Source organism: Syzygium oleosum, unplaced genomic scaffold, assembly GCF_021117445.2.
Source record: "Syzygium oleosum isolate NSW1041296 unplaced genomic scaffold, Sole_v2.1 Sole_v2.03, whole genome shotgun sequence".
NCBI classification, from domain to species: domain Eukaryota; kingdom Viridiplantae; phylum Streptophyta; class Magnoliopsida; order Myrtales; family Myrtaceae; genus Syzygium; species Syzygium oleosum.
Window position 1 is genome coordinate 17,940,897 of NW_026607487.1, and position 13,735 is coordinate 17,954,631.

The following is a 13,735-nucleotide window of genomic DNA, read 5'->3' on the forward strand; positions in this document are numbered from 1 at the left end:
CGGGCTGGTTCACCATTTTCCTAAGGAGGTGTATCTTTTCTTGACCAAGAGTCCCCATCCCTGAGAAAATAATGGGTAGGCCAAGAGTACCCAGAAGACATGTCGCGCCACGTGTCGTCCGTCGAATGGGCCGGCCCCATGGTGACGTGGAGGGGCCGGCCTACCCAATATTTTCTTCCACTCGCATATTGGGACCATTAGTGAAGCACATAATGTCGAAATGCCATTCACAGCAATTGATATGGTCATGTCTAATTCCATTAAATGGGTTGTTGAGATGTAGATTAGAATCGAAACAAATTAAAATAAATCGCTAATAAAAGAAGAAATAACTGGAAGTATTAAAGAGCTAGTGTAATTAGTGATAGCTGCGGTAATCGCTATTGACAATAACAACCGTACGTCGTCACGCGGTTGCCTTCGTAACGGTGGTCCCATCTATGCAAAGAAACATTGGGAGAGGATGAGACATAAAGAAAGAGAAAGGGAGAGGGATTGGTGGCTTAGGCCGCCGCTGCACAATGATCGACGTCCCCTGGATCATGAACGGGTCTAAGATCGTGAGAGAGATAGAGAGAGAGAGAGATCGCGCAGGCACTTGGCGATGGCTGCGTTTGGTTTGACTTTGAAAATGAGCTTTGAAGAAATGCAAATGCCTTTAGCGTAAAGGGCTTTAAGGAAATACAAATGAATCCTTTGTAAAGCAACTTTGAATTAAATAATATTTGGTAGAAGAAGGACTTTGATTATGTTTTTTTATTTTTATTTTTTTAAAAAACTCAAACCCTTCGCCGGCGGCCATTGTCTGAGTTCGCATACCTTTAGTGTAAAGGGCTTTGAGGAAATACAATTGAATCCTTTGTAAAATAACTTTGAATTAAATAGTATTTGGCAAAAGGACTTTGGTTACGTTTTTTTAATTTTTATTTAAAAAAACTCAAACCCTTCACCGGCGGCCATCGTCTGAGTTCGCACGACCCATGCAAGGGCCACCTGAGGTCGCGCGAACCCAGGCGATAGTCACCTAGGGTGGCGTGACCCCATGCGACCGTGGCTTGGGTCGCGCAACCTCAAACAACAGTCGCCTAGGTCGTGCAATCTCGCTGGCCGCCCTCGCACAAAGAAAATAAACAACAACAATGAACTCAAAAAAAAATTGCTGGTGGTAGTTTTGGAAGAAGAAAATGATTTAACCCTTAAAATAGCTTTACGCAAATGCTGAAAGCCAAGACCGGCCTTGGGTTTTCAGCTTTACCAAGACTACTATTTAGCTAGAGAGGTCCCAATAGAAATTTTGCCGAACACCCCATATTTTCCCCGGGCCATTAGGAAAGCTGAATCGAACGCAACCAACGAACTAAAATCAGCACGCGACGGCATCACTTGTGATATCGATTTGCAACAAGAAGGAATCTCGTTCCCTTTTTAGACAAGAGCAAGTTGCAAGTGATTCGCATTAATCCTATCGACAGGACAGTCGCCGCCACGAAAGCTCCCTATTGATCGGACCACCGGACAAGGGCCAGGCCGCGACCATGCATGGAAAGGGGATGGTTTGGCAAATGAACAGAAGCAACTTCAATACGACGCCACCTCTTATACAAAAGATTAGTTGAACTACACTTGCCTGTGCGGCGGCGCGCATGTTCAAATCCCCGACCACCAACTTTAAAACAACAAAAAAAAACCCTTTCCTCCATCTTTTACTCTTTTGTCTTAAATATTCCGCTGACGTTTTGAAAAACACATAATTATGGTCCGTTACCTTTTTTTTTTTTTGGTTATATATTTCATATTTACATTTCCTATCCACTTGTAATTTACTAAAATTAGCATTTTTATTCCCAGATATTATCCCGTCCAAAAGCGCTAACAAGAGAATGCGTCGAATGATGCGATCGGGGTGACTCGCTTTCGTTCGAGGGCTAAATACTCGGGCTTCTTTGCTCTACGGCGCTCCTCTCGTGCAATCCATCGCGCCCTCTTTATCTCTTTGCAAACCACAAAACCTAAAACCCGAAAGGACGGAACAGAACGAAATTAGCCGGAATCACTCACCGACCGTCACCGGCTCGAGGCCAAAATCGAGGTTGTGGCGGAACACGAAATTAAGGTTTTAACGAGATGATTGATCAAATAATATTTTCTCTGACGGCGATACGACGATATAGTTTTACTAAATTTCAATCAATTTAGAACAATCGTATGCTATTCCCAACGAGATATCCGACCAGACAAAAAAGTCAATTCATTCTCAAAGTTACCCATGTTTTTAGGTTGCGCGTGTTGAACGGAATTGAGCCTGTGTCGGACCATGCACGAAAGAACCCGTGCTCACCACGATGAAGACAGCGCGTGGGAAAGGGGACCCAATGTACAGTTTGGGAGTTAGTTGACTGCTGTTTGATAAGGGGGAATTTTCCAGCCCAAGCCAGCGCATCTCTCCCCCCCCCTTAATCCATATTATAGAAAACAAAGAAATATGCAATATGCCCAAAATCCAAAAACATGGAAAATGTAAAAAAAAATTCATCCAAAACATTGTTTTCCTAATGTCATAAATATCGATATTGTTGAAAAATGGGAATCCTTCTATATTGGGCATATGGTTGCAAGTTCCCCGACGGCGCCCTTCACAAGACCCGTTTTTATTATTCACCATTCGGGCATCGAGTACATAATTTTCTAGATAAGCGTTCTTAGACACTCGTTAGATAATCGAATAAAAAAAAAATACATCGCTACGCGTTACTTTGTCCCGTAAAATTCTTGATTTTTGGAGGAGGAAATGAGAGGAGAGGACGTTTTGTGCTTGCCTTATAATTCATAAGGATGAATAATGACTAGGAGTGTGCAAAAAAACCGGTAACCGTTCAGGACCGCCCGGAACCGATGGTTTTTAAGGGAACCGATCCGGTTCCCGGTTCTAATTTTTGGGAATCGGTGGGTACAGGTCCGGTTCCCGATTCTAAGTGTGAAAACGCAAGCCCACCCGCCTGCCCGGACCGAACCGGTAATATAACAATAAATACAATATATTTATTTGTTTATTTACTTTTTAAAAAAAGAAAAATCATAAATCTCTAAATTAAACCTAACTCGTTGGACGCTCATAGCCTCACATTGAGCCGAGAAACACCTTATTTCCCTTTCACCTTACGCTCACTCTTACTGTCTCACTCTTCTTAGTCGATGCTCACCTCACCGTCTCCGACTCTCTATCTCCGTCTCCATCTCTGTCTCTGTTCTTGGCTAGTGGGATCGATTCTATGAGTCCACCCGGGAACCGGACCGAACCGGCGGTCTGGTTCTAAGGTAGATCTATGAAATCAACGGGCGGTTCCCGGTTCCAATTTTTCGGAACAGGTCCTTAGTGGGCGGTTCCCGATTCTAGAGTAGGAACTACCTGCTCGGACCATACTCACCACTAATAATGACTAGTAATAAGTGAACAAGTCCATAATTTGCGGTTTAAAAAAAGGGAAAATACCACAAAAAAACCCTAAACTATGCCACTTGTGACAAATTTACCCTGAACTTTTTTTTTATGACACGAAAAACCCCAAACTATACCACTTGTGACAATTTTACCCTGAACTTTTTTTGTGACACGAAAAATCCCAAACTATGTCACTTGTGACACAAGTCACACGAGGGTTATATTTAGAAAACCTACTCGCCTGACGTCGGCGAGGGTTGCCCTCACCGACTTCCCTCCGCCGGCCATGGCGGAGGGAAGAGAGAGAAGAAAAGAAAAAAATAGAAAAAGAAAAAAGACGAAAATGTCCATGGGCCAAAGTATTGTGGGGTAAATGTGTTATAAGTTGCATAATTTGAGGTTTTTCGTGTCACAAAAAAAGTTCAGGCTAAACTTGTTACAAGTGACATAGTTTGGGATTTTTCGTGTCACAAAAAAAAGTTCAGAGTAAATTTGTCACAGGTGGCATAATTTGAGATTTTTTGTGATATTTTCCCTTTAAAAAAAGCACAACAGTCGCGAATAATTTCCTAAATATAAAATATTTCGTCGTCTATTATTATCAAATGGTGGGCCCCTCCTTTTGGAACATAATTATTTAGCGGCGGCCACGTGGCAGTAGGCTCCGCCTGCCTGCATGGACGGGAGAGAGAGAAAGAATACGACCAGACGAGACAGTGCGCACGCCTCCTGATTGGTTGAGACTTCGTGCGGTAGGAGGAAGTGAAGGAAGGACAACAAAGCCATTTTCCCAAAAATTCTTCCATGGCGAAATCAAGATGACAAATTTACAATAATGCAGGCGCGAAGTCACCCACCATCCGTGTTTTTATATCCTCCTTTCGCTTTCGGCAAGAATTCTCCAAAGGAAGAAACATACGGGCAACAGTAAAAAACACGTTCCTTTGACTCCCCTCCCCTTCCTAGAGGGGTTTGAATTTCGTTCTTCTTCTTCCTCTTCTTGTTCTTGTTCTTGTTCTTGATTCTTCTTCCTTCCTTCGGTTTCTGAGAGGTTTCCCTCCCTCTTCGTCTGGGCCGAGAAGAGCCCCTCCTTCCTCTTCTGTTGGGTTTCCCTTTTTGGGTTTCTTCAAAGAAAGGCGTCTTTTTTTTTTCTCTTTCTCTTCTTTCGTTTTTCTTGTTCGTCCCCGGTGGTGGAGGATGATAAGGTTCGGGGTGCTGGGGCTGCAGCTGACGGAGCTGTTCGTGAGCTCGGTGGTGCATTTGCTTTATGGGTTTTACATATTCAGCTCGGCCGTCGCGGGCGACCTGTCTCAGGCGTTTCGGGAATGCCTCTTCAAGCCAAAACCGAATCTTGACCAAAACAGGGACGCGACGGCGGCGACCAACGTTGAGAATTTGCCTCCTATTGTGTTGGTTCATGGAATCTTCGGATTTGGGAAGGGGGTATGTATGCGATGGTAATCTTGTCGTAATTCGAGCACTGGTTTCCTTCGAATGAATTCCTTCTTTCTTTTTTCTCCCCTCTGAAAGCGGGCTTTCGTTTCCTTTTTCTTTCTTTTGTTTTATTTGAATATGGCTTTCAGAGATTGGGAGGTTTATCTTATTTTGCGGGGGCAGAGAAGAAAGATGAGAGAGTTTTGGTGCCTGATTTGGGATCTTTAACCAGCGTATACGACAGGTGTGTGCTTGAAGTTTGTAAATCTCTTGAACTCAAGGTCATATATCAGCACTTTATCTTGGTTTTTCGCAAATGCTGAGAGGTTTCCGCAAGTTTGTAATTCCAGGGCTCGCGAACTGTTCTATTATTTGAAAGGCGGGCAAGTCGATTATGGCGAGGAACATAGCATGGCGTGTGGGCACTCGCAGTTTGGGCGGACCTACGAACAAGGTATACAGATATCGAGGGAAAAATTTAGTCCCGAAGTCTTTCACTTGAAGTTCCCTGTTCAGAAAATGGTGGCTTTTCACAGTGAAGGTTGACTAATGCGAGTTTTCTAAATTGATGCACTTGCCGGTGGTGCAGGGCATTATCCGGAATGGGATGAAGATCACCCAATCCATTTTGTGGGGCATTCGGCAGGAGCGCAGGTCGTTCGGGTTTTGCAACAGATGCTGGCTGATAAGGTACTTTTGATCTTCCCCATTAGCGAGCATACTCTAGTACATGGAAGGACAGTCATTGACAACATTTTCAAATGGCTGGGGATGATGATTTTAGGCATTCAAGGGGTATGAGAATACTTCTGAGAACTGGGTGTTGAGTATCACATCCTTATCAGGGGCATTCAACGGGACCACAAGAACGTACTTAGATGGAATGCGGTGAGTTTGGGTTTTGCCTGTTATCTTGGCTTTTGAATCTCTTTCACGGGTCACCACTGCAAGTTTGATTTCTTAGTGTAATTTCTATAAGCTCAACTGGCTTAGGTAGATTTCTAGCGGTGCTTCTAATCTGGTGGGAAAGTTTTGTTTTTTTTTCTTTTTTTGTGTTGCTGAAGTGTTGAAATGAGCTTCAATAATTCAGGCCAGAGGATGGAAAGACAATGAAGGCAGTATGTCTGCTTCAGCTTTGCCGTCTCGGTGTGATAGTATACGATTGGCTCGACATCCCGTGGCTGAAAGCCTATTACAATTTTGGTTTTGATCATTTTGGCATTTCTTGGAAGAAAGTAGGGATTTGGGGTCTTTTCAATTGCATATTGGGAAATACAGGCCCCTTTGCCTCTGGCGATTGGATCCTCCCAGACCTCACGATTCAAGGGTCGATGCGACTGAACAGTCATCTGCATACTTTCCCCAATACATTTTATTTCAGTTATGCCACCAAGAGTACTCGAAAGATCCTCGGCATCACAGTTCCTTCGAGCATGCTTGGGATCCACCCGCTGTTTTTTGTAAGGGTGCTTCAGATGAGTCAATGGCGGCATCCTCCAGATGTTCCTCCTCCTTACAAAGGCTACAGGTGAAAATCTTATGGTGTATGTTTCACTATCAGTACATTTACGGAAACTTAGAGAGAGCTCCCTTCAGATAATGTTAGAAGTTCATTTTGACAAGATTCTATCAGCTCATCAACTTCATTTACTAATTTGTGAATTCTAGGAACTCCGTAAGTTCTTATGCACCGCATATATAAGATTCTTGTTCTGTATTCGGTTAATATTGAGAGTACTCCATCGAGAGGAACCTAAAAAATAAGACATGAATAAAAGGGAAAGAAGTAACTCGTCTCATAGTTATAAGATATACTTTCACAGGGATGAAGATTGGCAGGATAATGACGGAGCGCTCAACACTATATCCATGACTCACCCGCGCCTCCCGATCGAACATCCTAGTCATTACGTCGTATCAGACTCTGATTGCCAACCCCTGGAACCGGGCATCTGGTTAGTACTTATTCCTCGTCTCCGTTATTGCTCATTCTATGCTGAAGCCCGAGTGATTGAGCTTTATCTTATAATGATCGACTTTGGAGAAATGCCTTATGAACCAAAAGATTTGAGGTCTTTTCAGTCGCTGTCACTTCGAATTTGTAGCAAACTCTAAAAGCATGAAGCAGTTACGTTAAAGTAAATGGTCAAATTTATTAGCTCATGCAAAGTTTATCGGTTCATCCAAAGATTTGAGGTCAACACTCGATATATTTCACCATGATCATCCTCCCCATGAAGAACAGTATGCTACTGTACTGCATCATTAGACAGCATAAACGACAATCACCTAAGGTTAGTGATTGATCCAGGTCGGCCAGATAGAGCGTCATCATCTGTTCTGGCCTTCCTTGAGGCCTATGATTCAATCCTCAAACAGCATACTTTGGTGCAGTTTTATCTACGTAGCGTCTCTTTCACATGAACAACTGTTTCAACATTTTGAAACATAAGGTGCCGTCAACTTAAATTAGCAGTGGAATCAAATCTTGCGGTTGAAAATGAGTAGTTTGAATTGCCCCGGCGAAGAAGTTTGACGTATTAAGAGAAATCTATTCAATTACCCACTTCCTTTTGACGGATACCACTGAATTGTTTTTTCCTCGTGCTAGTCGTTGTCCTAGCAAAGACTTGCTAACATGAAAATGAGATGGTTTGGCTTTACACGGTTGTGAATTGGTGGAATGCAGGTACCACAAGATCGTGGAAGCTGATCACATACTGTTCATTGTGAACCGTGAGAGAGCGGGAATTCAGTTTGATCTCATATACGATAGCATCTTCCAACGTTGCCGGAAGCATGTATTCAGAAAATCTCTGCCAACATTGCCGAATAACATAGTTGCTGATGATGAATAGAAGTGGAAACTGGAAAGGAAGCTCATGGTTGCCCATATTTATAGCGTTTCTCCAACTCCGTGTCATTCTGTCGAGTCGATGCCAATTTTGGCACATCATTTTGATCTTTTAGTAGTGTTAGGGAAAACAGAAGCTATAGGCAGGCTCAGAATTAAGTTTGTGAAATTATTTGAAACAGGCAGATTTTCTGGCATTAAGTCTACAGAAATTCTTTTTGCATCTTTACAGCCATTTACTCTCTCTCTCTCTCTAAGCTTACTGATTACTGTATCATCCGTGACATAAGACAAACTCAGGACATCTTGGGTAGCCACTAGATATACCAAACTTATTCCAGCATTTTCCTCTAAATCAACCACAGCATCACCAAAGGCAGATGCTTAACAAAATAGAAACAAATTCCAGCAGCACATACTATGATTGTTAAAGCACGGATAATGCCATGCTGGATTCTTCTGAGGACAATTCAGTAGCTATGATATTTCCAGCCATATGTTCATTACAGCACTCAAAGACAGGCTGCAACCAACATCGGCAAGTCTGAATACTGAACAGATCCACAGTATGAAACTGAAAAACTAGATTGTGAGATTATACTGAAGACAAAGATCAAAGCGTACTATGCAGACCTACTCCACAGAGTTAATATGAATTAAAGATCTCGACAGCACATTCATTCACATTATCAAAATGGTAAATCTATCAAAAGTATGGGAGTACTACATATTTGGGGAACCACCAACAATTAAGCCCAACCAAAAGAATAATTATAAAGCGTCGAAAAACAAGAAAACCGATATTATCCGCATCAAACCACTCTTCAAAAAGCCCGCATTTTCTGAAGCTTCTGTCATTGTCCATCAGTCTTGGCATGTCTGGTAAATCTACCTCAAATAAGCCTCAGTTCATACTCGCCTGCCATTGTAATGTATCTCACCCAGGGAAGAGCCTGGTAGCCGGTCTTCTCAATAATCTTCAGGTACCGCACCTAAAACAGCATCAAGGATCAGAAATAAAACGGAATGAATATTCTGCTTTGATTGTTGAAATAAAGGCTTCACCGCAGAATATGTCCGGCAATCTAAGAAACCAATAGTCGAGAAGAGACTTCATCTAAGATTTGACATGTCCATGCCAACCGTTTTTGACTACTGTATTTTACCCTTCTTCTTACATCATTCTTTCTCCAACAGTTCAGTCAAACTGGACCAATACCATGAATATATTGGAAGCAATAAGATAAGCCCTATAGAGAGGCACCTGTATGCCGGAGACAGTGAAATATGGTATCTCAAACTTCACGCGTATGGGGGCCTTCCTCTCAGGAGTTGCTTCTTCAGCTGTTATACTGGGTAGACTGAATTCAGCCCTCAACATATACTCCTGCAAATTCAGTTTTAAAAGGAGAATCGAATGAGAATAGAATGGCTAGAGATATACGTGTAACACAATTCTTTTAGTATGCAATGGTATAGATAGTCAACCCACACAAGTGAGAGGATACACAGCCATACCTTGCCACCAGGAAAGGATTTTATTTTCCAGACAAGTGCATCGTTTTCTGGTGCATATGACGCAGAACCCATTGAAGTTCGAACATTTGGATTCGTAGAATCAGCAGGAACTGGCAACTCAATTTCAACGTTTGTAGCGGTACTGTTTTTCAAATCAAACTTAGAATGCTGATAAATCATTAACAAGAAAAGCAATTATATAATCATTAAAAGAACAATCACCTGCGCTCCTTGAACTGGCTCCTAGCTTTTACCATGATCTCAATACGACTTCTTGAATGCTTTTCTACTTGGGCTTCCACCCAGATAAGTGGCTTTACCTGAAGTAGAAAAAATAAATGCATCTTTCACAAGACTACAAATGCAATATTGGAAAATAACTAAAATCAAAGTTTGAAGCAAACCTGAGTACTGAGTCTGTACGTCATAAGGTCAAAAGATCCATCAGGTGGTATAAAGGAGATTGTCCTATCATTTTCGAAGCGGGCCAAGCGTACACACCTAATTCAACATAGAGTTCAATCCAAAATCACAGATCAAACTGAGATGGACAAACAAAATAAAAAGGAAAGGTGAATCATCTTAACAAACAGTTCAGGCCACATAGGAGCTCGTCGAGTTAGACAACTTACTGATGGAACTTTATGTCATCCAAATCAATTGCCTTTCCCTTTGTTGTTCGACCTTGGGCCTCCAATAATACTCTATCATTTAGGCCAAGCTTGCACTCTGGCATGCCACTGTAAAAAATAAATAAATTAATCGAGTTAAGAATCAATACGATTGTGCTGAAAAATATGTCAGAAACAAAAAGAACTATCAAATAGAGAAGAAACAACAGATTCCTACTCCTGCTCCTGTCTTCGTAGAGTTAAGAGTTTTTTCAGCTCCTCTTCCTTCTCTCATAAGCCACAGTTCTACATCCCAAAAGAGCAATAGGAAGTCATGATTTTTTAAGATCCCCTATGTCAAAGAGGATGCAATATTCTACTCTGTTGTCATCATCCTTGAGCTTCATACTCTTTCTCTAGTTTGCCTATTAAAATGCTTGACATGGATGTCCAGGCCATCCAAAAAGAGAGCTTGTAAACTTGTAATGACTAGTTTCTTAGAATCTTAATGCTATATCCTTGCAACAACCTAGAGGTTCCTATTTCACTTGCGCCCACTGTCATCCTTTAATTACACTACGAGTTGCAATAGATTTGTGGAGCTACTGTCAAGAAATCCTTCCGCTTTCCGTTCTTCTAATGAAATGACCAAGCCAGATTATGAAACTTATTTTTCAAGTAAATGTAGAGTGTTTCACCAAACCAATAACTTGTTACAGAGAGTTACAGTTGTGTTGGTTCCAAAATACAGAAACCAAATTCGGTCTGATTGGGAAAATACATTCAATCAAATCCTTTGCCACAAACTTAGACATGTCAGAGAGCATGATCAGATGATTAGCAAGCTGAAAGGGCACAATACATACTAATTCACATTAATGTTGATATGACAAGCTCAACTTCTGCCGTTACCAAACTTCATGATCTTACTTGAGTCCAAAATTAGAAAGACTTCTGGTAATGTAAATCTTGACATAATTATGGTAAGAACGAGCAACTTCTTGCTGCGAGAAGAGACAAAATACTTAAATACACAGAACCAACCCCCAGACATTTCAAGCATCAGCAGAACAGGCGTGGTGAATAGATGCTAGTTTTAAGATTACTACTGAAATGAGGGGGAAAAAGACAATAACATTTTATAGTGTACAGACTGCACAGTGCAGGAACACTATCAATCTTCAGTAGATTCAGGATGGGAGAGCAATTGCTGTTTTTTGACAAATCAAAGTACAATACCTCAGAACAAAATTTATTTTTACTATTTCAAAACCAGAGTAAAAATATTAAAGCGGTTCCATCTTCATTCTATAAACTTCTGTGTAAATAATGGCAAATATCACAATAGCAGGTCTATGAAGCATTACAAGCTACCATTTCCCAAAATGGACTGAATAGTTGAGCATTGGTGAATAACAAACCTCAGATACGTTCTCATTTTCAAAGCTCCAACCACATCTGATCTGATAATTTGCCCGTTGCTATTGACAAGTATATTGACACTCTCCACGACATCCAAGAATACCTACAAAATCAGACACGCCCATTACATTCCAATTACTGGTAAAAGATGACAATAGAAGAGAGAAAAGAGCTTGGGAGGAAAATCAAAACAGACTTACTTCATTCTTCTTGTAACGTATCCCTTCGCTACGCCAAGAAACTGCATTTGTTACAGCCATGGGAGGCCTTTGAGATACTTCCATCCTATAAGCATCGGTCTTGATAAACTCACTTAGAATTTTTGCTTCAGTATACTGAGGGTAACCGAAGTCCATCATTTCATCGAGTAATTCATACTGCCACAGAAACAAAGCGAGCAGAGGATTCAACAAATTATCATCAACACCCGAACATTTGAAATCACCCAGAAAAAGAAAGAAAGATTATTGAGCCCTAAATGATCCATAGGACCAGAGACAATGATGGGAAACAATAGAAACAAAGTCCAAAGCATCTTACCACAACAACAAAGTTATCTCTAAGCGATTCCTCCTCTAGTTCCTCGAAATAATGCTTGAATACCTGCAACGACACATGCACAATTCTCATTACACACGAGCACTTTAAATTTTTTATTTTCCGCAACATTGTGCTAGTAAATGCGTAGGCTACTAATGGTGCGAACATATAAAAATTTACCAATAGCTCTTACATCAACAACTCGGTGTAGGAAAAAAAGAAGGCTGGCAGCGTTGCAGTTCTGCCGCGCCGCTACCATCAAGTAAACATTGCTATGCTGTATGAACATATAGGTGACGCCATTATCATACACGACTGGATCCTGAGACTGCGGATCACCCTGAAATGACAATCCGGATGATATCAGAATCACGCCAAAGTCAGCCAAACTTCCATCGCGTAGGCGTGAGAGCAACACGATCGAGATCGTAAATGGAATCCATACAGGTCAAATCAAAGAAGAACCAACAACAGATTCTACCCAAATCACGAGCATCAGTCTCCACCTCACACAACCACAACGCATTCCAATAGCACACGTTTCCAAATCACACGAAATCGACCAAAACCTCCACGAGAAGCAAGATTCCCTCCTCCTAACTCGGAAGTCCAACACCCAAAAAAAAACACCCCACGCGAATCGAAACGAACGGACCTCTTTCTCGATGAGCTTGGTGAAGAAGCGCTCGGCCTGGACGGCGGAGACATCGCCGCGGTAGTCGCGCCACACCAGGACGCGGCCCTTGATGTCCAGGAGGAACAGCGCCGACACCGCTCCGGCCATTCCCCCGTCGCTCAGCCGATCGAATCGGAGACCGACCGGATCGGATCGGATCGGATCAGGCGAGAATCGCAGGGATCTGAGGCTCCGTCAGCCGAGGAACCCACCCGTCCATCCGCTCGCCGACCTCAGAGGTCCGGATCCGCCATTGACTCTCGCTTCAATCGCTTGTGGCTCGAGAAACAAGGTATTGCCGAGAGCTTCTTCTTCCTCTTCTTGCTCTTCTTCTTCTTCTTCTTCTTCTCGTCGTCAGAAATTGCGAGCAGGGCGTGACGATGGCGGACGGAATGGAATGCGCGAGTGAGAAGGGAGCTCCGAGCCTTCAAGCTTCTTGATTCCAAGGGGGAAACTTCGGGTCCGAGCTAAACAGCGTTTTCCTTCGTGTTTCCTCCTCCTCCTCCTCCTCCTCCTGGTAGGCTGGGTACGGGGATGGATTTCCTCGTGCGACGACGCCGTATCGTTGCAATTCTTAACGGAGCATAGTCCCACGCGAAGTGCTGTGTGGGCCCAAAATATTTCGGGCCTATTCCAATCTTCTTTACTGGGCTGGGCTTAGCTATTGAGCAGTCGTAATTATTATTATTTTTTTTTTGGCGATTCGTTATAAGTTGGGACCGAGGACGAGACCGGCCATATGGGTTTGGTCAGGTTCCAGGGTCAATCCGAGAGCGGTCGATTCTTTTTTTTTTTTTTTTTTTTTTTGTTTCGCTTTTTGTATTCCTTGAAAGGAAAAACTCACTATTTGAAATTACATATATATCTACAATACGATATTGAGCGACCAAACCGTGAACATTGGTACAAATCAAATAGAAATCTAAGATAAGGCAAGATTAGAAATCTCTATTTGCCAGAAATAAAAAAGATTTTTCTAACGAGCATAAAGTTCTCCGATCAAGCATAAACCGAGAAGCGAAAGGGGAAATATAAATACATAACACAAATTGCGAAATTACATGAGCTTGAAGCTCTTAGATCAAGCACAAACCGATATGCAAAAGTGGAAAAATAAATACTCAGCACAAATCGAGAACTCACACGAGCTTGAAGCTCTCAAATCAAGCATAGATTGGGAACTCACTAGCCGAGCTGCATTCGTAGGGTGAGGGAAGAAAGGTGAGCGAGTTGCGTTTGTG

General features: G+C 42.2%; 2 protein-coding genes across 3 annotated transcripts; one reads left to right on the plus strand and one right to left on the minus strand.

The window, feature by feature from the left end:
* The first annotated feature begins 4,381 nt into the window (after nt 1-4,381).
* Nucleotides 4,382-7,950, plus strand: LOC115671870 (uncharacterized). 2 transcript variants are annotated; one of them, XM_030593529.2, is made up of 8 exons: nt 4,382-4,882; nt 5,023-5,117; nt 5,224-5,327; nt 5,463-5,563; nt 5,658-5,761; nt 5,964-6,401; nt 6,697-6,828; nt 7,563-7,950. In XM_030593529.2, the coding sequence occupies exons 1-8, from the start codon at nt 4,637-4,639 to the stop codon at nt 7,729-7,731; spliced, it is 1,389 nt and encodes a 462-aa protein (XP_030449389.1). In that variant the 5' UTR covers nt 4,382-4,636; the 3' UTR covers nt 7,732-7,950. The 2 variants fall into 2 exon arrangements, with proteins under 2 accessions (XP_030449389.1, XP_030449390.1); XM_030593530.2 differs by having other exon boundaries at nt 4,755-4,896.
* Nucleotides 7,951-8,379: 429 nt separating this feature from the next.
* LOC115671871 (AP-1 complex subunit mu-2) lies at nt 8,380-13,012 on the minus strand. The gene is made up of 11 exons (XM_030593531.2): nt 12,474-13,012; nt 12,012-12,158; nt 11,819-11,881; nt 11,479-11,655; nt 11,278-11,381; nt 9,878-9,985; nt 9,650-9,746; nt 9,468-9,565; nt 9,246-9,387; nt 8,992-9,114; nt 8,380-8,719 (listed from the first exon to the last, which is right to left on the minus strand). The coding sequence occupies exons 1-11, from the start codon at nt 12,600-12,602 to the stop codon at nt 8,621-8,623; spliced, it is 1,287 nt and encodes a 428-aa protein (XP_030449391.1). The 5' UTR covers nt 12,603-13,012; the 3' UTR covers nt 8,380-8,620.
* Nucleotides 13,013-13,735: the final 723 nt, after the last annotated feature.